General features: G+C 44.4%; 1 protein-coding gene across 1 annotated transcript in view; it reads left to right on the top strand.

Moving 5' to 3' along the window:
- Positions 1–27,779, top strand: part of C1QTNF7 (C1q and TNF related 7) — a 148,066-nt gene that overhangs the window by 84,715 nt on the left and 35,572 nt on the right. Inside the window, exon 3 of the mRNA XM_069202630.1 lies at positions 19,325–19,439. Coding sequence (XP_069058731.1) covers positions 19,421–19,439 — 19 coding nt within the window. The 5' untranslated portion in view covers positions 19,325–19,420. The remainder of the gene's footprint in view (positions 1–19,324; positions 19,440–27,779) is intronic.

The raw sequence follows: 27,779 nt of genomic DNA, 5'->3' as shown, positions 1-27,779 counted from the left end.
CATAAAAAATAACAAAAGGTCTCAACTCTAGAATTGATGATAGGAAAACTCCCTGTGAGCCTCTTGTTGCATATCAGACCTGCAGCATTTCATGTGCTTCTTTGAGTATATGAAATTGTGGAATGTGCAAGCTTAGTAGTGGGCAGACACTCATTTGTGTAGGAGGAAGGCAGCCAATCCTATGACGTGAGATGATTCTACTTTGTGTTCACTTAGTTTCCACATGATCAGAATCTGGAAACTCATTTCAGTTCTTTAAATTGTAAGTCACAGTCTACGTCCTGTTCTGGATTTCCCAAACCTATTGGGCACTGAAAAAAAAATAAGTACATTTAGTCAGGAAATTGAAATTTCATCTAATGATAGCAGAAGAAGAGGAACTACTGTTCAAACCGTCAAATTTATGGGTTCAGGGAACCAGACTTGTGTGGTTATCACTATGCTTGTAAGCAATCAAAGGTACTGAAAATGCTGGCATATGTGTAGGCTTTTTATCAAATGCTGCAAATGCAATTAAACAATTAGGGTAGAATGTATCAAATTGCCCATAAATTGAACAAAGAGTCACCTACCTGGCGCTTGTTAATGGAATCAGTGTCAGTTCCTTTTTGGATTCAGTTTGATTCACAAGCCTCAACATTCTTTTATTATCTGGGGTACTGTTAATATTTTATTTAAGAGGAATATTTATTCAGTTTTAATGTTGAAAGAGAGGGAACATAAATGACATATACTACTTTATTACTTTAGAAGGAAACTTGTTCACCACTGAGCGTGATTCGTAAGCTTTAATTTCTCTTCTTTTGTTCAGTTCCAAATTTTCCGCTGACAAAACAATCGGCGCAATTCATTTGCACGCTTCAGTATTTTTATATCCTTTGCATTCTGGTTTAACTTTTTTGCTCGGGTTATAAAAGAGTGAACGTTTGCATCAGGACGTGACACTTAGTTTAGTGGCCAGCATTTGTCCAATTAAAAGTACTCTGTCCTTTCTGGTGCACCAATGGCTGAATAGTTTTAAATATTCAAATGAAAATGAAAGGAGACAATTGTTAGCAAGGGTTCTTTTTAATGTCACCGAAAGTGAATGGAAAAATCAAAATAGTGACAAAAAATACCGTAAGTTTGATTTAAAGACAAAAATGACTAATAGCCGGTTTGTAGGAGGCTGAGAACAAACAATATGGCAATAATGTTTGGATTCTTCATCCACACCTCCTTTGATCAAAATGCCTTTCTTGGATCTCCCTCGCCCAGTCCTCCATTGGGTCTGCCAAGGTTCAAAAACACTCAGCCAGAAATACTGGATCAGTCAACTGATCTAGAGTAGATGCTACACCACTATTTATGGCAGTGTTAATTAATTAAAGACTGCCGTGGATAGGGTGACAGGCTTTCATAACAAACTAAGGGCCAGTTTAAGGGAAAATGACGGTGCCGTTGCTGTGACAAATTTGGCAGTGTTGCGCACCCTCATTTTCACAACGCAGGGGTGCGCCATATTTAATAGAATACAGCTCAACCCTGTGTTGCCCCTTGCACAGTCTCTGAATTTCCTGCTGTGAACCAATGCAGCAACCCTTGCACCTTTGTGCAAAGATGGCTGCATTGAGGGGGAGATTGTTTTTGTGCAGGAAGGAACACCTTCCTGCATCAAAACAATCGTAAATGGCGATTTGCTCTTTCTATGTGTGCTGTAGAATGCAGCACACATAGAAAGAGCAAAAATCGAGGAGAAATGAAAGCATTTCTCCTCATTGCGGCCTGCTAACGCAACCCCTTGGATGGCGTTAGATTTTGGAGCCGCCTCAGGTTTACAAAAACTTGTAAATCTGGGGCAGCGTCAAAATGCAATGGATGTTGCTGTGGCACACCCACCGCAACACCCATTGCACTCCCCTTCCACGCAAAGTGCTGCGTGTGAAGGGGCTGTATTTACAAGGTGGCATTAAGCCACCTTGTAAATACGGTGCAGTGCATAGCACCACCGGAGCGGCACTAAAAGTGACGCTCCGGTGACACTAGGGGCTCTTAAATATGCCCCAAAGTATAGTGTGCTTTGTATGCATGTCTGTTGCAATACAGGCTAATGGGCCTTTCCAGAGCCTCACACTTATTCTTTATATTGTATATATTTACAGATTTTTAAGCAAACCTGTGCTCTTTATCAATGGTGAGGCAGTTAACATGGGCAACAACACCAGATGGTGCCAGATGCTGAAGATGCTGTGCTTTCTCTTCTGCTGGAGGGCAGTTTTTAAACTTAGAAATGTGACCCCATGCATGCAAACACCTTTGACAGTCCTGCTAGCATATTAGAAAGACCTAATGTAAAGGCACCAAAAATGCACCTCCAGTTGGAGCCTGCATTTCAAGAACTCACATTTGCTGGTAAATATTTCACCATCTGGCATGACCCATGATGGAATTTCCACCCTAAAGGCGGAGACAGCAAATTTGATGTAGAAATCTCTGGCACCTTGGCAGTGAACTTTATGTCTAAATGGGGTAGATTGATCACCTCCAGTGTGGTGGAGGGACTTGTTCCTCCTCAAAAGTAAATTGAAAATCCACCATGCAACCTAAAAATAAAAAAGCTTGGATCCAGCATAAGATTTGCATAGTCAAATAAAGTTGGGTGTTAATCCCTCTTGAGAATAAGGATCTGATTTAGACATTGGAAGGCAGAGTTTATTTTTGCAATGTGATGGCATATTCTTCCAGAGATGTGGAGCTGGAGTTTGTTCCATCAACAACTGCATCCATCACAGACAGAGACACTTTGGGGACAAACTATGTTGGAAGGTCCACCAAATCTGATCATTCTTCCCTAGCATTGGGATATATATCAGTGCCCACATAGCTACTCTTTCTAACATGCTCTGGGTTGTTTCTCAACATGTTAAGAAAACCAGTGAACTTCTGTTCAAGAGGATTCATCTGATGACTATAACCATTAGTGATGATGCAGTGCCTCTTTTTAAGGAGGACACTGATATGCCGGTAGTGCAGCATAACCGAGCTGGACTTCTTTCTCTGAGAGTCAGCCACCATTTCAAAGGCAATCATTAAATAGTTAGCTCATATAATATATGGTGGAGTTAACTTCAAACATTTGTTGGGCCATTGGTGAAGCCTGAGAGGTCTCTGCAACCTTTGTGTCTTATATCTGTGGTACACTTAAAGGAACAGTTAACCTGCTAAAGGGGCAGATGGCAAAACTGCCTTTGTTTTTGGTGGATTAATGGGTCAGATACTACCATTAAAAACTAGCCCACTATTTTCATTTCTGAAGCACACACTTCACCAAGGGAATGATTCCCTAGTGACATCTAACATAGGCTTCACATGGTTAGATAGAATGCACGGTTATTTGCATTGATGAAGAGAACCAAAGCTGCAAATTCCAGGCTGTAGAAGGTTTTCCTTTATGGTTGATGGGAGGTCATAGAATTTACAGAGCTTTTCTTTCTCCAGCGTGCAAGCTCAGGCTGAACAATAATTCCTTGCCTCTGATACTGCTTTGACAAATTAGAGGCTGAGAAATTTCCATGTGTTAAAAAGATCTAGGCAAGGAAAAGTTCTAGATCAGGGTGGAAAGGTTGCATATTCATCACATCAATGAACACACATTGTTAATCTTGTGTTCCCACTACAGTCAGACCTGTACTTATGTTATTTTATTCTGAGTATATAGATGGATCCTTGGCACTCAAAGAGTGTTGGTTGACAGCATTTTAAGTATCACAATACGTGCAGTGAGAGAACAAGAAGGTTTTCATTTTTTTGAGAAGCTATGCATTGCCTCATGGGAAAAGAATTTTGTTTCACCGTATTTATATTTTTTATTATTCTTATTTTGAGAAGACAGTGATGAGCAGATATAATTCCCTTCTGGGTTTGGTAGAGACAGGTGCAGCCAATATGGAATTTGGGTCCCATTTTTCGAATGACCCATCACATAGCCAGTGAAACTACTGTAGGGTCAGGGTGACATGGTTGCTTGATCTTAGTGTCGTTTGCATTTAGGTTATGAAGTACTCCTTAGTGCTACCAAAAAACACAAAGGAAATCTGCACTGAGCATTTTTCAAATATAAATTCAAATATGAAGGTAACATTCTCATGTATCTCATAGAGTGGTAAAAGGCATAAATCCTTCAAATGTGTCCCATACACTTCATATCCTTTCAGCTCACCACGGTTTAGGAAAATACCAGGTCAAACAAACTTCCAGGTATTTAAGTCTCACCTTGTGGGCTGGTGTAGTAATGGAGAAAACGGAATACCTTACAGACTCTTACTCATAATTGACCCGGCCCGCTTCAGATGAAAAGGGCCTCTGACACAATGGAGTTGGCTTTATTATCTTCTCACAGTTCTTGTCTTAGGAAAAGGACCAAGGACCCAGAACAGCTTGAATATCAGCATATCTTAGGGATGTACTAGATAGAGGAAAGCTATTTTACTACCTGTAAACGTTTATAGCTAAAAGTGCACCAGTGATAAACTGTTCCTAAGGCAACACACACTTACTTTTATGTCACCAATATCCATCTTTCTTCAGACCAGTAAAATTTCAAATTTTATTTCATGTAATTGTTAGATAAGAGAGGGCTAAGTGAGCACTTGAGGAAGAGCCCCTCTGTGCATTAATTTCCAGCTTCCATGTATATTAAATAAATGCCATTTGCTGAGGCAAAAAAGCTCTTGCTAGAAGATAAATTGGTAGAATGAGGGTGATGACCAGGGCAGACCTCGTCTTACTGTATAGAAATATGAACCCATATAACAAAAAGGTAGCAGACAAAAACAATTTGTTTGACTCACTCTAATAAATGAATCAATCTGGCATACCTTTTGCACGTTTTGGAATTACAGAGGACATCCCTTCATTTGAATTGGGCCATGGCTCCATGCAAATAAGGAAACTCTTTGCCTCAGTGCCCGTGCCATTTTACAGATGCAGGCACAGCAACAAAGAGATCACCAGAAGCATATCAACAGCAGATTGACTGTGTGTCTCAGTTGCACTCCCTGAAATGGGAAAAGGGTCTCCCTGAGATCTCCTAGCACCCCCATACCAGAGGGTGTAATCAGTGTGATCACTCAATGCGACCAACTGCAGGGGGCTATGTGCCCCTCTTTTAATTTAAGATGGGGTTGTCACCTGCAAAGTGAAAAGTGGACTGGTGGCTTCAAACAGCCAGTCCATCATTCACTAATGTGCTGTTCCCCATGCAGGCACTGGTTCACAGCTCAGCAGTGGACAGTGCATTAGCTGTGATACAGCCCATTGTCCCAGGCTGCAGACAGCACACATAGTTAAGTGTGCACCGTGGCACAGAGTGAGACAGTGCTCTATATCCATAATAGGACCCCTCGTGTGTATACTACATCTTTCTGGATCTATATCCATAATCTCATCATGAGCATCTTCCCTTGTGGTCAAGTATACCTGTGCAATATGCAGAGATGCTGACCCTGAGCTATCTCCTGGCTGCTTTTCTTAAGTATTAAAAATAGTGGACTACCTCACACTGGCACAGCTTAATCCATATGGTCCCTGGCACATTCACAACATCATAAACACATATCAGTCTCTATGATCACAAAGTGAAAGTAAATTATATTGGAGCATTGGAATGTTTGGTGCTCCATTGGAGAGATTGGAGTGTCTCTGCGGTAACAATGGCTGCTATAGGGTTTTTGCTTCGGCATTCCAAAGTGTGTCTTTGTGTCTCTGCCTTTTAGTTCAGAACACTCTACCCTCAGTGGGTGGAATGTTCTACTAGCCCTTCTGCCTTAGGCTATACCAGTTGTTAAATGCCCTTTCCCTTGTTATGGTATGTTATGTTAAGTCTTTTATAGAGCGCATGGCTATCCGTAGGCCGCTAAGCGCTGAGAATGGAACTCTGAGAGGTAGTCCAACATGTTATGCTCTGAAAAGCCAGGTTTTTAGTGCTCGCCGAAAGAAAAGTTCATAGCTAGTAAGGCGAAGGCTGAGAGGTAGAGAATTCCATAACTTGGCTCCAAGGTAAGCCGAAGAACTTCCACCCCATCTAGACTTCTTTACTCTAGGGATGAGGGCTAAAGCTGCTGACAAGGACCTGAGCTGTCTAACAGGTATGTGGAAAGAAGCTAATGTACTAAGCAAAGAAGGACCTCTATTTTGCAGAGCCCTGTGAACACAACACAAGGTTTTAAACTTTATACGATAATCGACTGGGAGCCAGTGGAGTGAAGAAATAGCTGATTAGGCTGATACATACCTCGGTATATTTAGAAGCAGACGGGCAAAAGCATTCTGCACCACCTGCAACTTTCTGATCACATATTTCGGAGATCCAATGTACAATGCATTACCATAATCTAAGCACAAAATGATAAGAGCCTGGACAATAAGCCTCTTCGCAACGAATGGAAGGATTTAAAAAACCTTCCTTAAAAGCCTAAGCAGACCAAATGATATGGAGGAAACCTTATTGGTGTGATGTGCCATGGTAAGCTGAGGGTTCAGCCAGACTCCCAAGCTCTTTATATGTTCCTTGGGGGGGAAGATTTCCAAAGGGTTCCAGAATAGAAGGATTGTATCCCAAACGAGGATTGTGCCCCAGTATCATCACCTCAGTCTTGTCATCATTGAGCTTAAGCCTACATTGGGACATCCATCCGGTCACCACTTGAGGGCAAGGGGCGAATGACGAACAATTAGTATTGGTGTTTGTGGATATTGAGACTACAAATTGAGTGTCATCCACATACAACACCAGCAAGAGACCATAAGGCTTAACAATCTCTGCCAGAGGTAACATATAAATGTTAAATAACATAGGACTAAGAAAGGATCCCAGTTGCACTCCACAGATACTCTTGAAACAGCTAGAGAGAAAAGAGTGGTCGAGAACCTCAAATGATCTCCCTTTCAGAAAAGAGGTGAGGCATCTCAGGGCACAACCTGAAATACCAACCTCAGAAGTAATATATCATAATCAACGGTGTCAAATGCAGCACTAAGATCCAGCAGAATGATAGCCGTCACAATACCCCGATGAAGACGCCTTCTAGCCTCCTCCGTGACTGCAATCAGAACTGATTCTGTGCTGTGGAGGGGTCTGAAGCCCATCTGAGTAGGGTCAAGGATATTATTACCATCCAAAAAGCAAGATAGTTGGGTATTGACATGCTTTTCAATTATCTTAGATAAGGCAGGCAACAGAGAGATAGACCTATAATTACTAAGCAGAGTGGTGTCTAAATTAGGCTTTTTCAGCAGGGGTTTGACAATAGCATGTTTCCACTGTCCCAGAACAGGCTCATAGACAGCGAGGGGTTCAGAAGGGTGGTAATAGGAGGTGCAATAACAGGGGTGCCTAGAGACAGAGGTGCTGCATCAAGGGGAGAGACTGACTTGAGAGTAGCAAGTGATTTCATGACCATATATTCGGAGAGGAGTGAGAATTGCAGGAGGGAAGTGGAGTATGAAGTCTGCAGACCTATCAACTCAAAAGGCTGAGGTGGAGTAGCCAGAAAGGTAGAATAGATGTTTAATATATATATTTTTTTAAATGTGCAAGATTGGTACTACGTTCTTGGGAGGCATCCAGAAGATCAGTGTGAGAGTGTGGCTGTACAATTTCTTTAAGTACATGAAAGATCTCTTTAGAGGAGTTAGACACCTGCTCAATTCTAGAGGCATAATAAATGGATTGGGCTGATTTATTTCCAAATGGAAGAATCTGATGGCTTTCCAATAATCCTGTTTTGAGGAATCATCATATGTTTTTCGCCATCTCCTTCCAACCGCCTGCATTCTCTTTTTAGGTGGTGAAGATGGGACGAAAACCAAGGGGTGCCTTTCATGCAACATCCTACAGCTTTAGTAGAATAAGGAAGCAGCAAATCTAAGCTCTTAGTAATCCAGCCATTAAATGTCTCTAGCAGGGCAGCCATATTGTCCCTGGAGGAAGATTTCAGCCTCTCCAGGATATTAATCCAATCGCTAGCCTTGAACTTGTGCCAGCATCGAAAGGGTTGAGTTGTAGTCTGGGAGATCTCCCAATAATGGAGGTAGCTAGCTTAAGCGTTATTAACAAGTGGTCAGACCAGGCCAGAGGGAGGTGTGGCATGGAAATCAAACCATCAATATTTGTAAAAACTAAATCAATAGTATGGCCCTTCACATGAGTCGGGCCCTTGACTAATTGAGCTAACTCAAGCACGGCCATGTCAGAAAGATTTTCTGGGTCCTCTTCATGAATGTTAAAATCACCCAAAACAGTGAAGTAGGGTCTAGTACAAATTAAATCAGCAATGTGTTCTGAAAGTGAATGTAGAAATGTTTCGGGGGCCGGGAGGATGTTAGACCAAGGCTCCTGAGAAGGTAAACTGGGGATTTAGAGTAATGGAAAACCACATACATTCGCAGCCAGGTAGCTGTGGAGGATATGAAGTGAGCTTTATTGTGTCACTATAGATGATAGCAATTCCCCCACCTCTAGCGATATCTCTATCAAGCCTACTTATCAAATAGCCATGGTGTAAATACAAAACCACATCAGGGGCAGACCCTCGTGGAGGCAAGTCTCAGTAAAAAAAAAGGCTATAGGTGCAAGCTCACTCAGAAGTACATATATGTCAAGTTTATGTGCTGCCAAAGAACAACTGTTTGCCAAAAGGAAGGGACTGATTGGGACGTCCTGAGTTAATGGTCTAGCCCCCGGATCAGGCCGGGGAGACCAGCAACATGTAGTGCAGGGCCTCATAGCATTAATGGGGTCCATGCCATGATGACATGTTCCCACAGGGACTGGCCTAAGAGAACGAAGGAAGTCCGAGGAGGAAGTAACTTATTTACTCCTAAGAAGGCCAGGGGTTCTGGACCCTGGGTCAGTCGAGGCACAACGGGCGTAGACAGCCTTGCCTTAGGCGCGCATTCGGTGGGCCCGCTGCGCGTCCACTGCATCACAACCTTTATATGGGGTCGAGAGGCAGAGAAACTGCAACTAGACCGCTAACTTCACAAGATGGCGGCTGTAAAAGTGCCTGGAGAGTAAGACAGAAAATGGCTACCACTGTGACCATAGGCGTCAACCGGGGTGCCACACTAGTATCCAGAGGCAGCAATGAAACAGTAGATAAGGGTGCAAGAAGGGGGAAACTGAGAAAATTGTCATACCCCCGAAGCCTCTGAACACGGGCCAGGGGGAGAAAGAGGGAGGTGTTAAAACCTCAATAAAGGTAGGCAAAAAGCACTTAAAACACTTAGGACAAATTAGGCCTTTATAAAAAGTTATAATCAAATTTAAAAACACAAAACTATAAAAGATGTAAGGCGATAGAGAGCAGAATCGCCTGTAGACTTACTCAGAATGATCCGTTATGTTGTGTTATAGTCCTTTGCCTAGGTCTTGGGCCAATAAATCGGGATCAGGGCCTTCAACAACAGGTAGCCCTCAGCAGTGGGCTCTACGGTTATAAATTACATTGAAACATTAGTCTGGTGTTTTCTCCAGTGCTGACTCCCGTACAAGATTAGAAGGAAAGCCATATTTTCATCCAATGCAAGGAGGGTCGGCATCTTGCACTGTCTTAGACACTGTTCAACAGTTTCATCAAGACACAATAGTGAGAGAGACACTAATCAGAAAAAAATTGAGAGGGTCAGGCAGTGAACTACAAGGCCCCTCATTAGCAGCCAGCAGTTTGGGGCAAAACAGACAATAAAGCCATATGAGCAAGTGGGGTGAGTATAAAATTACCAGCACCCCTTCCTCGTTTAGGATATAGGAAGAAGAAGCGACAGAACCCATTTAAAGATGTTTTTTAGAAAGTACAGTCAGATATCAAATTCTTAAGCTGGTAAATAGCTGATGTATTTACAGAAGACGCAGGGATCAAAGCGATGAAGGAAAATGTACATGCTTTGAGTAATGTGTCAGACATTCAGGATACAGCTTTAAGCAACACACTGCCAAGACCGGTCATTCCTAAACAAACAAACAAATATTTCAGAGTCAGATCGGGAACAGTCCTTCCAAAAATACTACAACCGCATTCCTTGGCTCCGGCAGAAAGTGCAGCTGTCTCGTCAGAGCTGACCTAACAATTTAAGAATTAAACAAAGTTGTTTATCCGAAGCCCGCTCATGCATATTTACTTATATGTGAGATGGAGGCCCGTGACAATCTCAGGGAGTCTAGGTATCTGAGTGCTCTGTTGGAGTACAGACTCTCTAGAATTCTATATGATCTGGTCTGTTGTGCACAAGGTCGAACTGGAAAGCAAAAAAGCCGTGGTAACAATGTTCACCTTCCCCACACTGCAGGAGAACATCACTTAATGGGGCTGAGGGAGCTTTAATAGTTAGATCAAAGCAGCCCATCCAGCCCTGAAAGCACCCCCCTGGACTGCAGCCTAATGGGGGAATGCCAATGACGCAGAAGGGTGAGTCTGCCTGTTTGAACGTCTTGTTAGTTTCGAACTGGTTAACATTCTGCACACAATAGCGTATGTTTGCAAGCAAACAACATGTACGTGGAGGAAGGACTCAGTTGTCTCTAGCCCACATGCAGTACTGCCTGGTAATTTAAACACCAACATATTTATACTTTTTTAGCGCCACATTTGCGCCGCTTTCTGACGCAAAAGCGGAGCAAACTTACAAAATACAATTGTATTTTACAAGTTTGCGCCGCGTTTGCGTAAAAAAATGACGCAAATGCGGCGCTAAAAAAGTATAAATATGGGCCCAAATTGTGGAGCTCCATGGTGGCTTCCCCAGACCTCAAACATGTTGTATTTCTGGATTATCCAAACTATCGAGCATCACTGAAACAGGTGAACACAATCTGCATTCAGCTACATTGTAGGGCAGGCAACATATTATAACACCCACCGTTCTGTAATTATTCCTCCATACTTCTGTGGCATTGGAGGTTTTAATGAAAAATATATTCCTGCCAGATCACCTGCTCCCTTCCCAGGCTCTCTGGGGCCTGTCTGCTGGATACTTGTTCAATAATATTATGAGGCAAAAACAACAAGTGATGGACGGAATGCTGAACATTGTCAAACACTCACCCCCAGTCACACATCTGGGTTTAATCCATCGTTCTTTTGCTCACCATGCCACCCCAGATTGGACCCAGCCCTATGCAAATCAGTCTTGACCCTGTTCCTCATGGGAACAGTCCAGACCGAACTGCCAAGCCAGGTCCTCACTGGACCGGAAACAAGCATCCTGGGACCGGTTTCGGGGTTTCACCCCTCATCAGCCAGGCTAGCTTGAATCCAGTGGCATGGGAAGCACGGGACCCACGTCTGGGCATACCCTTCCCACTTAGGGCGACAAAGCAAAAACAACAAGTGATGGACGGAATGCTGAACATTGTCAAACACTCACCCCCAGTCACAGATCTGGGTTTAATCCATCGTTCTTTTGCTCACCATGCCACCCCAGATTGGACCCAGCCCTATGCAAATCAGTCTTGACCCTGTTCCTCATGGGAACAGTCCAGACCGAACTGCCAAGCCAGGTCCTCACTGGACCGGAAACAAGCATCCTGGGACCGGTTTCGGGGTTTCACCCCTCATCAGCCAGGCTAGCTTGAATCCAGTGGCATGGGAAGCACGGGACCCACGTCTGGGCATACCCTTCCCACTTAGGGCGACAAAGCAAAAACAACAAGTGATGGACGGAATGCTGAACATTGTCAAACACTCACCCCCAGTCACAGATCTGGGTTTAATCCATCGTTTTCTTTTGCTCACCATGCCACCCCAGATTGGAAGTGGGAAGGGTATGCCCAGACGTGGGTCCCGTGCTTCCCATGCCACTGGATTCAAGCTAGCCTGGCTGATGAGGGGTGAAACCCCAAAACCGGTCCCAGGATGCTTGTTTCCAGTCCAGGGAAGACCTGGCCTAGCAGTTCGGGCTGGACTGTTCCCATGGGGAACAGGGTCAAGACTGATTTGCATATGGCTGGGTCCAAACTGGAATGGCATGGGCAGCAAAAAAACGATGGATTAAACCCAGATCTGTGACTGGGGGTGAATGTTTGACAATGTTCAGCATTCCGTCCATCACTTGTTGTTTTTGCAATAATATTATGAACCAGGCTGTAAATTTATATTTAGAAATGTATCAGGCTGTGTTGTTAAAACATAAAGCACCTGATTTATATTTCGGCGGACGGGATATCCGTCACCGCTGTGATGGAGTAACCTGTCCACCGAAATCTAAATCAGGCCCAAAGTTCACATTAGGTCTGGTGACAATGCACTTGTAGAGAAAGCCTAAAATATGGAGGATCCACCACTAACCAAAGAAAGGTGGTCGAAATAACTCCAGAAGCGGATCCTCTTCCGCATTTAGTAATCTCGTCACAAATCAGAAGATTCTTCTGCTTTTATAGTTGAATTCAAATACAATATAGTGCAATTACTTTAGAAACGTAAAATAGAATAACAAGTAGAGGGTGAAAAAAGAACATAACTTTTAATATATACACACACTACAATATTTTATTTCAAAATTAGGACAAGGCCACCTGTGAACAACTACAATGCGTTTGTTAGACCTGACAGCCTTCGGGTGGTCATCCCCCAACTTTTTGCCTGTCTCCCTTCTCTTTTCTGACAATGTTTTTGCTGGTTTTAGGACTCTGCACACTTTACCACTGCTAACCAGTGCAAAAGTGCATGTGCTCTCTCCCTTAAAACATGGTAACATTGGTTCATCCCCAATTGGCATATTTTATTTACTTAGAAGTCTGGGCCTGGCTGGTTGACAGCTCCCTTGTGCATTTTACCCAGACAAGCACAAACACAGGGCCTCATTACGACCCTGGCGGTCATCCACCAGCCTTTGCATGGCGGTAGCTTGGCATGGGCAGTGCAGGGGCCCCCATGGACAGCCCGGTCATGCTTTTCACAGCCTGAATTACGGGCAATGGAAAGCGCAACGGGTGCTGCTGCACCAGCCGCACCACCACATTGCTGTCGGTTCGAGTACGAGTCAGCATCAATGTGTTCACCACAGGGCCGGCTGGCAGAAATGCTGTTTCCGCCTACTGGCCCTGTGGTAAACTCGTAATAGGGCCAGCGGTGTTCTGGCCGCACTATACCAGTATACATGGAGGGCCCACACCTTTCTTCTGCTGTTTGGTCTGCATGTAGGAATATTCAACATGCATGGGTGTGATCATGCTTTATCCTAATGTTCATATAAATACATTCTAAATAGGTCACAAACATCTTTTTTAAAAACAATCTACCTAAGCAACAACCACAATCCTTGTCAGGGTGAACAGTAAAGGTGACTAAATTAACTTGTGCTTGACCGCTGGCAGCTTGGAACAAAATAATTCAGGTTTAACTTAGAGGCACTGTATAAAGTGTCTATGCAGTAAACAGACAACAATAAAGTGAAAACACAACACAAGAGAAATCCCAAACCAAGTTAGAGAAATAGAAAACATTTTAATAAATAACATGAGACCAAAATGACAAGAATCCAATCAGTTGAGCCGAAAATATACAATTTAAAAGTTTTAGCTAAGTATGGCATCTAAAAGCACAAAGCACCATTTGCGGCCCACTGGTTATGCTAGACTGGGGGAAAGTCACAAGTTCAGGTCACCCAAAGGTGCAGCATGGGCTGGATATAGGGACCAGGTTAGTCCAGCTGAAAAAGTTACCTTCTCAAAATCAGGTGCAAGGAGTTGAAAACTTCAGAATGTCTCCTTTTCTTGAAGAGGAGTACACGCTGATGCCAACCAAGGGTCCAGGACCTGGGAAGGCACCTCTTGGAGATCAGGGATTCAATCTACAGGGGGCCTGCATGGCTCAGGCAGGTCCAGTTGCAGGACCAAGCAGGTCCTGCTGCAGCAGATCAGCTGGGCAGTTGCAGGGAGGCCTTGGAGCTTGCTGTGTCTCTGTAGCATAGACAGGAGGTCAGCTAGCTGACCTTTGGAGTCACTCAGGTAGCCAGGGATGAAGGAAGCAGGTCCAATCTTCCTTCTCAGAGAGCAGGACAGGCCTCAAACAGCAGGGCAGTCCTCTGAGGGGCAAGGCAGGCCTCAGATAGCAGGGCAGGTTGCTAAGGAACAAGGCAGTCCTTTTTCTGTAATGTCTGCAGGTCCAGGTGTACTGTTGAGTGGCTCGGGAGGTCCAATATTTACACCTGGTGCCATCCTTTGAAGCTGGGAACCTTTTAGGCTATCTCACTCTGGTTCTAGAAAGTTGTTCCCTTCACCCTTCCAAGGTTCTAAATAGCCTGGGGTGATAAAAGACTAGTGTCAGGTTCCTTTGTGTGTGCCAGAGGCAAGCCCTTTGAAATGTAATTGGAGCAGGGAACAGCTCTTCCCCCAGCCATCCTGACAAGATGGCACATCCTATCCACAGCTAGTCCCCTTTGTCCACTGCCTGGGCCCGATACACATTGTTAATGAGGGAGACCTTAACAAGCCCAGGCAGCTGGAAACTCCTAGAATGCCTGAGAAACGTTTGGATAGGAAGATGCAAAATTCTTTAAAGTGGCATTTTCATTCCTTTCAGATGATGGGAGCTTTGACGCCTCGTATGTTAGATGCTACCATTGCTGTTATACATAGGTCGAGTAAAGACCCAGAATAGTGCGCTTCATACAGACCGATTTCGCTTCTGAATATTGACGCCAAACTGTTTACTGGGATTCTTGCACATCGCCTTAACCCTTATATGCCGGGTCTTATCGATCCGGGCCAGTCAGGTTTTATCCCACATCGTCAATGTGGCGATAACACGAAGCGGCTTCTGCATTTGTTAGATAAAATAGACCGATCTCGTAGGGCCACGCTCTTTTTAGCTATAGACGCTGAAAAGGCATTCAACAGAGTTCACTGGCCTTACCTTTTTCAGGTGTTGAAGCGTTTTGATCTGGGCCCCGGGTTTAGATCTTGGATACAATGCGCCTATCAATCCCCTAGGGCGGCGGTTCGGGTTAATGGGGCACTCTCCCTACCGTTCCCAGTTAGGCGCGGGACTAGACAGGGATGCCCGCTCTCACCCCTCTTGTTTGCGCTCTACATGGAGCCCCTCGTGCAGACATGCGAGACAGTCCTTCGGTCTCTGGTGTGAAATTCGGGGGGGACCACCATCTTATTACTCTTTATGCTGACGATGTTATTCTTACAGTGGCAGAGCCTATGACCTCGTTGACTGCGCTATTGGGGATACTAGATGAGTTTAGCCATGTTTCGGGATCAATGAACCCGGATCACGAGGCGGACCTGAGAGCGAGATACCCCTTCCTGTGGTCGTCTACACGCCTCTCTTACTTGGGTGTAGATCTGGCAACCTCGGCTGCGAAGACAGCGAGTGCGAATTATACGAAGCTGGTCTGCGAGGTACAGCGAGATCTGGAGTCGTGGGGGAGACATAGGCTGTCATGGCTGGGTAGAGTGGCAGCGGTTAAGATGACTGTTTTACCACGTATTCTTTATGTATTCCAAGCGCTCCCGCTGACCCTACCTCCCCGGACTATTGCCACTCTTCAATCGGCGGCCCTGAGGTTTATTTGGGAGGGCCGACCGGCGCGACTCCTGCGACAGGTTTTGTATCGCCCTAAGAATGGAGGAGGATTCGTGATTCCGTGTCTCCTGCGTTACTTCCAGGCTACGCAGTTGCGTTTTCTTTTAGAGTGGAGCCGTCCGCTCACGGAGAAACATTGGTGCTTTATGGATCAAGCGGTAGCGGGCTCCCATAAATGGAAGGAGCCCTGGCTCCTACGTCGGCATAGAGCTAAGGGACTTTATTCTTCTCCGGTCATGGAAGTAACCCTGCGAACATGGGACACTGTGGATTGTCGTTTGGGGTTGCCGTCTTTTCCTTCCCCGATGACCCCCATTGGTGAGAATCCGGACATCGAGCCTGGGCTTAATTTGGAGGGACTGAGACGCTGGTACGAGGGGGGCTGTAGGAGAGTGGGGAGCCTCTTCGATGAACAAGGGGTATTGTCCTTTGACCAGATGAAGGAGATGTACGGCTTACGGGAGGTGGATAGGTTGATGTATTATCCGGTCCGGCACTGGGCCCTCCTGCCGGCTAATAGAGCATTAATAGATAGGCCCCTTACACCATTCGAGAAATGGCTGCTGCTAAAGAAGGGTGATAAGAGTGCCATCTCCGAGCTTTATTGACTCCTACAGGGGGAGAAGCGACCGCCCAAGTCGAAGGGGCAGCTGAGATGGGAGAGAGAACTGGGGAGGGAATTTACGGACGAGTGGGACAGCATATTCTATAGAACGCACCACACAGCCTATAATACAGCAGGGACAGAGACATCATATAAAGTAGCTTCCTACTGGTATTATACTCCAGCGCGCATCCATGCATGGAGTCCTGAAAAGTCAGATCGGTGCTGGAGGGGTTGTGGAGCCACAGGTACACTGGTGCATTTACTATGGCACTGTCCCAAGCTGCATCGTTACTGGGAAAGTATACTAGATGATATAGATACAGCATTTCACACTGAGATTCCAAGGTTCCCATCATATATAGTGCTGGGGTTACCCAATCCCCTTACTTTCCCCCTAAGATCGCTAAAAGGGAGGCAGATGGCTTTGGCGCTTAATGCTGCGTTACAGCAGATTCTTGCTCTCTGGGGTACAGAGTGCCGACGCGGACGGCATGGTTACAGAAGCTGTGGTTTATCCTGGCTATGGAAAAACTCTCTTTGGCCTCCCAGCAGCAAGTGAGTGATTTGAATGAATTATGGAAGCCATTTCTTCAGATTCTATCCTCAGAGTTTACAGAATTAACATGCCCGGCCTATTTGAGGGTCTTGAGATTGACTTGATCTAGGTGCAGGCTATCAGGAGGACAGACTTTGGAGAACTGAAGTCGGGGAGGGGAGTGGTGGGGCCCGAGAGACACAGAGAGGACTTGGACTCTAGAGGGAAGTATTGTTCGTATGTTTTATTTATTTATTGGGGGGATGCACATTAGCAGGAACCGCACTTTGGAAGTGTATTAGCGCTGCTCGCTGACTCTCTGGGTTATGATATGGGGATGGTGGGAGGCTGCCTTCGGTGTGGCCGGGAAAGAGTGGGATTGCAATGGGCAGATCTTCTGCTGTCAGTGCTGTGGTCTTTGCTGGAGTGAAATTTGTTATCTATTGCCCCGAGTTGTATTGTGTTGTATTCTGTATGTTTATATTTGCAAAATAATAATAAACAGATTTGATCCATAAAGTGGCCTTTTCAAAACTGTAATCTAAAATCTGACTTTACTATTAAACAGGATTTAAATTACAATTCATTTGAGTCCAAACATGACATTTTATTTCCACCTGCTCTCAATGAAAAATTTGTACTTATAAAATTTATTAAGGTAACCTAATGTTATACTATTGGAGAGGTAAGCCTCAGGGGTGACCTACAAGGGTACTTATGTATTTATACAGTTTAGGCCTGGCAAAATGTTTATCTTGCCAGATGGAATCAGAGGTTTAAAACTGCACTACAGACTGCAATGACAGGCCTTCATTGAGAGTTCCGATACCTTAGGGAGGAGGTTTGTAAGGCTTCCCCTTGCCTATACTTTAAAGGTAAGCAAATAAGTTGAGCCCAGCTGTTCATTCTCTTGGCACTTCTGGGTATAAGAATACATGTACACCTGCACAAAAAATGTAGTTGCTGAAAGAGAGGCATAGGAAAATCATATATTTTGAATTCTTTTAGCTTTCAGGTGCTCTCGATTTAGTATTCTCCTTCGAAACCAAAACTATATTTCATTACCTGTCAAGTCTAAATCGGGTACCAATCGATATCAAGTGTTTCATTCCATCTCATATAGTACAGTCTCTGTTTACTAGATCAGCCACGCTTGCCCACCTAGGAAACCCCAAGGGTGGAATTCCTCTAGCCCCCTGTAGACACCTTTAGTGGGTCATTATGACCCCAGTGGTCGGTGGTATAATGAAGGTATTACCGACAACAGGCTGGCGGTACCTACCTCCACTATTATGACATTGGAGGTTTGGCCAAAGCCAAACCGCCAATGTACCACACCGACCGCCATGGCGGTAACAACCACTGGGCTGGAGACCGCTGGGCTGGAGACCGCCGGATTGGAGACGACAGTCTCCAGCCCGGTGGCCGTCACTATGCCGCCCATGGCCTTTTGACCCGCCCAGCGCCATAGTTTCAGTGGTTTCTGTACTGCCACTGAAACCATGGCGGTAGGCACTATCAGTGCCAAGGAATTCCTACCCTGGCACAGATAGTTGTCTCACCTGCCCCCTCCCCCCCCAGAAACCTCCACCACCTTTCCCCTCCCTTTCCCGACCCCCCAAACATTTACACACATACACGCACATACATACACACCCATACACACACACATACACAAATTTACCCACGCATTCATACATTCATACACACTCACAGCAACACTCACGAACATACATCCAGGCACACATGCAATCTCACGACACAACATGCACGTACACTCACACCCACTCATGCACACATGCATCACACATGCATATACGCATTCACACACAGTCACACACCCCCCCACACATGCACACAACACTCCCCACCCCCCTCTCCTGTCAGAGCACCCGACTTACCTGCATGCAGGGGGTCCTCCGGCAGGAGACGGGACGCGGTGCTGCTGCCAGCAGCAGCGTCCGCCAGCAAAACACCGCCAGGCCGTATCATGGAACATGATACGGTAGGTGGTGTTTTGCTGGTGTGGTGCTGATTCTGGCAGCAGCGCCACCTTACTACCATCCGCCCCCATGCCCATCAATGGAATTCCACCAGCCTTCTGGCGGAATTCCATCTACGATCATAATGGCATGGACGGTCAGTAGCCACGATGACGGTATGTTGACGGGCATCGCCATGGAGGTAGGCGGCATTTGCCACCAATGTCATAATGTTAGTTTGTATCAATCAACACAGTACACTGAGCTCTCTAGAACAGTTACATCAAAAAGTGTAGCAGCTGGGTGGCGGTCTCTTGTTAAATCTCTGAAGAGCACCACCTACCCAGTTCTAGAAATAAGCGTGCCACATAAATATGCAAGCACTAAAATGAGGTAGGCGATTTTAGATTTGGATGACGTTAAGCCATAGTTATGGGTTATTGGTCAAAAGAAGGCCAGGAGCCTTAAGTTACTCTTTGCAGATGGTGGGGAGAACATGATAGAACTACTGCATGTTCGGGGTGTCATTACAAAGTCTTTTAGACCAACACATTTCTAATAATAATAACAGGTTCTCAAAATCATCTAGGCTCAGACAATCATTTAAAAGACTTCTTATGTTCAACAGGGCCAGCCCTATGCCATTCAGAAGCTAGACTTGCAAATGTCTAAGAATTCCAAAAAGGACAAGTGGCAATGGATTCTGCCAGCATAACACCTCTTGATGAATTCCTCCAGGAATGGTAAGCCTACGGCATGGAAAGACACAAGGCACAGAAGAAATCGCCTTAGGAAGCTGCATGATGTCAGACTTGTTTAGTTCTACTTGCGCAAGACCTTCACGCAGCAAATGCTGCAGAGATTGATGTTTGCTACAAACCTGTAGAAGATATATCCACTTCCCAACCACTAGAAGATCAAAAGGTTAAGTGTGTCATAAATTTCTGATTGCAACAACACAAACCATGAGATCTTGTGTAATCAGGGTCAATGAAAGTGGTGCATCTGTAGTGCTGTTTGTCCAAACCATCTAAAAAGAGATTTGATGGTACACTGAGGTTTGAGATACAATCAAATTTATTACTGACTGATTTTTTGACTTTATTGTTATAAAGGTTTGAGAGAGTCTTACATGTATCTTATTAATTTGTACTGCTAACTTTTATGCACATGCCATACCTGAAAACATCTTGGTGACTATTTGTCTTCTTAGAGCTTATTATCAGTTTTATTATAGCTTTCTATAGCTCAGAGACTACTATAAAGGGTACACTATAGCATTAAAGATCTGATACCATTAAATAATGCTAAAATAATTCAAATGTATATACAGATGTATACGTAATATTGGTATAGTGTCCAAAGTCTTGCTTCTTCTCCAGTATAAGATTGAACTACTGTTTGCATACATCCAAATGTTTACCTAAATTCAAATGTATTTATTGTATGCTTAGTTAATAAAAACCCTTACATAAAATACACTAACATAAGTACAAGCATAACTGCACCTCCACAGGACTGCAATGGCAGGACTGATACATGTTTGACAGGTTATTCTGGTGGTTGGCACACTCAATGCCGAGTTACACCACTAGCCCGGGCTGTACCCATCCCGAGTATGTGGTGTACCTTTTTACAGGGCTCTCCTGGGTACAACACCTAAACTAACAACATAAGCGCCCCTTGCTGGCATGTGTAGGAAGGTCACGCGCACTTTCCCACTGCAGTACAGGGGGAAAGTGACCAGAGGTCTAAACCATGCAAAGTGAGTCAGTTAAAAAAAAAGGAGGAAAAACTAAAAGTTTTAGAAAACTCCCCTAAAAAGGGCCATGCTCAACACCAATGTTGTTCATGCTTTTGATTAAGTTGGCGGTGTTGGTGTCATTGTGGTCTTCGAGGGTCAAATTGAAGTCTCTGAGGAAGATGTAGTGTTTGGAGCCAATGGCAAGTGGGGCGATGAATTCAGGGATGGCAGTGCAGTAACTTGGGCAAGGTATGGAAGGTCTGTAGGCGAAGGTGTGGAAGGTCTGTCTCTGATGGTGGTTTTGCCATTGGTGCGGAGCTGGAATTTGAGGTGCTCCATGATCAGGGTGGTGTTGTCTGCGACAGTGGTGCAGTGGATGGTTTCTTTGTGTATAATGGCAATTCCACCTCCGTGTTTGTTGATGCAGTCCCAATGTGCTATCTTGTATCTGTAAGAGGAAGGGTTGTTGCGCCAGGGATTTGTATAAATGGATAATAAACCAGGAGTGCATTCACTTTGAAAATTTATTTTTGTCTTAAAGAAGGGATAGAGCATGCATGGAATTTTTAACATGATTCTTGAAGACCTGGTAGGATATTGAAAGGTCCCACAGACCTGTAATTTGCAGATTGGCTAAAGAATTTTGTTGGTCATCCCGATGAGGGCACTGACTTGAGTTGTTTGAGAGCTCGATCCATAATCTGTGGTCAAGGGAGTTCTCTTTGGCAGCTGTCAGTCTGTGGCAGAATTTGACGAAGGCTCCTCGTCATGCATACTTTTGCTTTATGAGCCCAAACTCCAACCTTACTTGGGTAGGAAAGCATTACGAGGGAGCCAAAAAAAGCTGCCTATACAGTACCTTTCCATTTTCATGAGCTTGCATATCTGTAGGTTCCTCCTCAGAGTGGGAAAAATTGTATCTGATGACATAGGTCTGATCTCTTTATTGTGAACAGTTATGATAAAGACATCAGGCCTGTCCTAGTTAGTGTCAAAGACAAAATAGTTAAGGGTTTTGGTGTTGATTACACCCTCTGGAAAACCCAGGGCTAAAAGATTTGTATTTTGATAATCCTTAATAGGCAAACTTACGATGACATGTATATTGTTTTGTGCATATTGTTAATTTTATGACTGCTGCCTGAATTTGTGCTTGTGGAAATGCTTACTCTTATTATAGTAGGCCTAGGTTTGGTACAGTGACAAGCCAGTGGTAAATGATATAGGTCTGATATGTTTGTTATGAGTGACTTATTCATTGTGGAAACATTTGTTGAGGCCAATAGGCCTATAAGGGTGGATTGTTATTGTGGCCAATGGAATCTCACAGATTACCTTACTAGTCAAGAATTTCAGTGATATTTCCCATCTTTGAAACAGTGGGCATTTAAGATTTACATAGTGATAATTCTTGATTGCTTCTCTTAGGAGGAATCATTCTGCTTTCTGCCATGTTCTAAGAATAAATTCCTAAAAAATATATAATATACATCAGCAATATTCTCCCATCGGTCTGTTTATGTGCAATTCACATTCTGCCTCTGATACAAAACATCATACCACAATGGGTCTACCAACTTCAGCATTTTGCCCGATCACATCTACACATTCATTGAAAATGAGTGTGTTTCAGTGCCATGGTTTTATATTTTCTCTTTTCATAGGCCTTTTTCATTTCTTTCTTCCTCCTGCTACCAGGCCCCTTGTCACTCATTTCATTTGCAGGGCACCAGCTTCTAATCCTGTTGCCCAGATTGGAATGGTAGTATCCATAGCAATTAGTTGTTTGACCATTCTAAGAAGCCCGCCAGACCTTATACCGTATACAGAGTGCCCATCTGGGAATGGTGTTCTGCATAGTATATCATTATTTTACTGATCTAGGATAGCTAACATGCCACTTCTAAACATGTTGACCATATTAGCTGCAGACAGCACAGCTTGGAAACACAAAGCATCAGTTGCCTCTCTGTGTTTCCAAGCTGTGATATCTACTGCTCATGCATTAATTTAGAGATTTTCCAAAGTAATATATGAGCTGTAGTTTGTGCATTTTTGGGTACAACATATACACAGACCCCATGTGCATCTGTTCTCTGCACTGAACAGCACCATGGTACAACTTTGTTTGCCTGCTAGCTTCAGTATTATTCAGAGTTTCAACAAATGTTGCAATTACTGCTCGAAGATATGTACAGACCTATTGCTTACAATTATTCTATTATTATTACTTACAACCTATTGCTTATTCCTATTACTCATCTATTCGCTTTCTACAATCAGACTCTTAGCCACTGCCTTGAGACTTTGCCAATCATGTTTTGGCTCCGTCCAGTGCAATATCCATCTCTCACCTAATGGTATTGGCTATTTAGATGTATCCTTCCACCACCCTTCGAGTGCTTGAACCGCATGAGAGACTAGTATACAACTAGACATTTCTGTCTCCTACTATGGCTCCCTCCTGTGTGTCTCACCCTGTTCCTCTTCTATTGCTCCTCTCTGTTTCAACTCCTGCCCCTCCCTCCTTCCTCTGTGGAATCATTTCCCTTTGCTCCTCACCATCTGACTTCACCCCTTCCTCCCTCGCATGTTCTCTTCTCATCCCCTTTCTGTTAGTTTCTTCTATCGCTCACCGACCCCTCAGTCTTGGGCACTCCTTGCTTCCGCTGTCTGCCCTTAACTCCAGGAGTTTCTCATAAGTGCCGCTGGGACCGGGTATTTATTTTGTTTCATATAAATAAAAGCCCCTCTATAACGAAATCTCGCTTACCTGCGATTGCAACCTCTTTTCGTTTTTATGTCAAAAGAAGGTTGTGTGGCAAGGAAGCATTGATTACAGATCTTACTTTCTGTCATAGAAAGTAAAGGGGTACTATAATGAAGACTACCTCCCCATGCAACCTTAATTTGAAATGGAAACCAAATGGAGGACTGAATCAAAGGCAAGAGAGCCGTCAATATACTCCATATGTTTTTTTTGTGCCTGGCTTTAATGTGCTTATGTTACGTGTGCTCATGCCTGGCTTTATTGTGATCTGCTGCATATGGCCTAATGCACTTATACTGCATGCTGAGCATCAAACCCAGCCCTTTTGGCGTTGCCAGTGCTTGTTTCCACTGTGCAGTTGATATTAAGATATTTTAGAAAAGCGATGGGCACCCGCTACCCGTGTTATTGTTTATTTGACACCATTGTGAATGCTGTTGGTGTTTAGCAATTCTGATTGTTTGCCTTTGGGGTGTGGTTTGGAGTGCACATTTTCTTTCCTGTCTTTAAATGGGACTGTTCAACCTGTCATCTCTTGGTGTAGTTTCCCCTGTTTTTTTGGCTTCTGACCTCCTGTTTTGATCCTGCGCTGAATGTAGTTTTTGCTGGCTTTGTGACTCTGGGCACTTTACCACTGCTGACCAGTGCTAAAGTGCAAGTGCTCTCTGGCTAAATGGTTATTGGTGTTTGGTTTATCCTTGATTGGCATATTTGCTTTACTAGTAAGTCCCTAGTAAAGTGCACTATGTGTGCCCAGGGCCTGTAAATTAAATGCTGCTAGTGGGCCTGCAACACTGACTGTGCCACCCACATGAGTAGCCCTGTAATCATGTCTCAGACCTGCCACAGCAGTGTCTGTGTGTGCAGAGTTAACTGCTGTTTCGACCTGGCAAGTGCATCCTCTTGCCAGGCCCAAACCTTTCCTTTTACTACATGCAAGTCACCCCTAAGGTAGGCCTATGGCAGCCCCATGGGCAGGGTGCCATGTGTTTAGAAGGTAGGACATGTACTGGTGTGTACTGGTGTCTTTTACATGAGCTGATAATGAAACACTGCTAAATTTGATTTGCACTATTGCAAGGCCCATCTCTCCCATAGGGTGCCATGGGTATTGCCTTGAAATATCTTTTAAGTGCAGTTTCCTATTGGGAGCAGATAGAGATTATGGAGTTTGGGGTCTCTGAGCTCACAATCTAAAAATACATCTTTTAGTGAAGTTGGCTTTTAGATTGTAAGTTTGAAAATGCCACTTTTAGGAAGTGGGCATTTTCTTGCTTAATCATTCTGTGCCTCTACCTGTCTGCTGGAATACACATCTCAGTCAGGATGACAATTGGGCTGTTTGTGAAATCACTCTAGACAGTCATAGGCCTTTGGAAGTAAGTTCTGGTGAAACCAAGAAGAAACCAAGCACATTGACTCCAGAGCGACTTCGGAATCGGTGCCGATGTCTGACTCCAAGCCACTGCCTGCACCATGGTCCCTGCTGAGTGCAACGACAGACGCTGCAGGCCTGATGCTGCTGCAGCGCTTCCAAAGTCCCACCACAGCATGAGTCCTGAGTGTCGTGTCCCCGATGTCCAGGACACCCGACTCCGCCACAGCACCTGTGGCGTGATTGCGACACTGTAAAGTCGATGCCTTGCGTCTTGACCTGCTGGATCCATTTACCCCACTGGATCATAGGGAACCAATGCCTCGCTACTGACGCTGCCTCACCTCTCCTGCAACCGTAAGGAAACGATGCATCACCTCCTCTGCCTAGCAGTAAGGAACTGACGCCTCACTTCCCAGTAGCTGTAAGGAACCGACACCTCACCGACTCTAGTGAAGCCTCACCTCCCCGACTCCATGCAACATCTTTGTTTCATTGTTTTCAAAGGAACTGTACCTGGGGTCCATGCGACTCTGTGACCAGCCCGCACTCCCTCATGATTAGCGTCGGACTGTTAAGAATGACTGTCAAGATGTCGTGATAGCCCCAGCCCTATTGTGTTTCTAAGCGCTATACTGAAGTTTAATCTTTGAAAATCTGTATCTTTGCTTGTGTATGCTGGATTTTTGTCATTTTGGTCTTGTTTTATTAAAATAAATATTGGCAATTGTTCTAAACTGGTGTGGAGTACTTTTGTAGTGTTTTACTCTGTGTGTGTGTGTGTGTGTACAAATACTTCAAACATTGCTTCTGAGATGAGCTTGACTGCTGCTGCTCTTTGAGGAACTGTCAATCCTGCCACACTTTCTTTTGAATGGCAACCTTCCATGCTTCTTCCAAAGTTGCCCTTTTAAAGTGTTCTCATCCTAAGTGTTCTTCTTCAGTCTACTCTGTCAATAATTCCACAGATGAACAATGGCACAAAAGTGTGTTGATCATCTACCTTTTCTTCAAGAAATCGTGTCCCTTTTGTACCTGCCACAAGTGGTGGTCATCTGAGTTGATTTTTGCTGCAAGCAGGATCTTTCCTTTGGAGACTCTTGGTAAGCATTTTGCAACTGAGAGTACTGGTTCCAGTGAGCTCCTCCCACTAGTGTTATTGTCCTTGCTAAGTCTGCACCACTTTCCATTGAGAGCACATAAACTGAACTATGGTCTGCATTTGTGCCAAATAAAATAATAAACAAAAAATATATAATTAAGTGGAAGGTATAAAGGATTGAACGGTGTGGGTAGGAAAGCCATCCTTTATCTTAAATCACCCTCATGTTTGGGCTGATACTGGTAGTTACTGCCCCCGAAAGTGCCCTGGGCTCTGCTTACCAGGCAGAGGGTCAGTGTTCTGCCTCTAAAGGTATATGGTAATTATATAATTCTAATTGACCAAGACAACTTACCTGTGAGTCCCCAGTATATGGTAGGGCATGTAGCTTTTGGAGACCCCAGTAAACTTAATGCACTTAAGTTTGCACTGCTGTGGCAAATTCTACTCTGGAATTAAAAGTACTTCTGAAGTCCAAAACGATTTTTATTACATATAAGTCACCCCTAACGTCTGCACTAGATGCGCAGGGGTAGGGGGGATTGTTTTAGAAAGCAGTAACAATATAAAATATGTTTTATATGCCCTGGTGGGGAAATACAGCCAAAGTCGTTTTTCCCCAATTGTAGTGCTCTTAGCTGCATAAGTTAACATGGGAAGGCTTTATTACACTTTAATAAAGTCTAACTCTTGATTGAAGTTAGCTATTACCCTGATTCACAATATCCAAATAATAGTTACAATAACTCCAACAACTTGCCAAAGTTGGATTTATTAGAACTATCACAGGAAAGTATTTTCAGAATGCACTATGGTAAAGCAGCCCTGTAGCAGTCTCTTCTGATTGGTCAGCTTTTTTACAGCCTGATCCACGCTGCTCCCTAAGTAGGTGTGAAGAGGTCTCGCACTGAAACAATACAGCCATTTGGTGGGAGATCGGTGTCCTGGAGAAGCCAGGACAGAAAGTGGGCCGGGGAGATACACTGGATTTTGAAGACAGAAGCACAGATGTCACAGGACCCAAGGCAGCCCCCACTAACTTGATCCCCAAACAGATGGAAGCCCCCTAATTAGATTAGGAGAGGAACTGGAAGGGGAGTGTAGGGAAAAGTTAGCCAGATCTGCACTCCAATGACAGAGTTTCTCCATTTTGATTTTTGCGGAACTGTGCATTCTGAGATAAAAATATGTCACAATCCCAGGAAGTGGTCATCACAAAGGGTGGCAAGTTGAACACCATTAGTAGGGGTGCCCACTCTTACCAGTCCAGAATAAATGTGTAATAAATATGGGAGATCTGCAGGAGCCCTTCAGATCCCTGCCTGAAAAATCTGAAGAAGGACTGCCCTGCTGGACCCTCGGAATGCACAATAGAGGAATGCACTCAGAAGGATGATACCTGCTGCACTTTAAGACTCCACACAAGAAGGACTTTACCTGTCTTCAAGAATAAGGAGTAGACTCCCTAGAAAAGGGCCTGGAAGCAACTGGAAGAAGCCACCTGCAACATCCATCAAGATGATAACTCCAGCTGACTAGCTTCACCTGGATTTTCTTGGACTGACCAAGTGCATTGTGGGAGTTGGAATCCCAGACCCCAAGAAGCAAACCAGAGCTTCTGAACCCTTGGCTGGTGCTGTGGACCATTTCAAACCCTCAAAGGAACGTTTCAGAAGAAGATCTAAAAGTCTGGGAACTTTTTGCCAAACTTTGTGAAAAAGCTCCTGAAGAAAACCAGCTCGGTGTTGAGAGTCAAGCCATTGTCATTGAACCACAAGTGAGTCTGAACTGGTTTGCCACACTGAAAGCTCAGAAGCTCCTCATCATCAATGCCGAGGACAAATACCTCCAGAGATCCACTGAAGCATAGCGCTGAAGCAGGCCGTCGTTGCTGAAGCGAACCCTGGATTCAAGGACCCGATCACTGGACATTGAGAAGAAAATCTCCAAAAAAGTGATTAAGTGCAAAGGTAAAATCTTGACTGTGACCTACCTCTTAACCTATCCGACCTGCGCTCCATTGCAGTTCATCTAAAACTTTGAATTTGTTCCGGTCCAGCGAGACCAGGTAGCTGTAGTTGGTGCTTTATGC

Source organism: Pleurodeles waltl, chromosome 1_2, assembly GCF_031143425.1.
Source record: "Pleurodeles waltl isolate 20211129_DDA chromosome 1_2, aPleWal1.hap1.20221129, whole genome shotgun sequence".
In the NCBI taxonomy this organism is placed as follows: domain Eukaryota; kingdom Metazoa; phylum Chordata; class Amphibia; order Caudata; family Salamandridae; genus Pleurodeles; species Pleurodeles waltl.
This window is presented reverse-complemented; position numbering and strand designations above follow the sequence as displayed.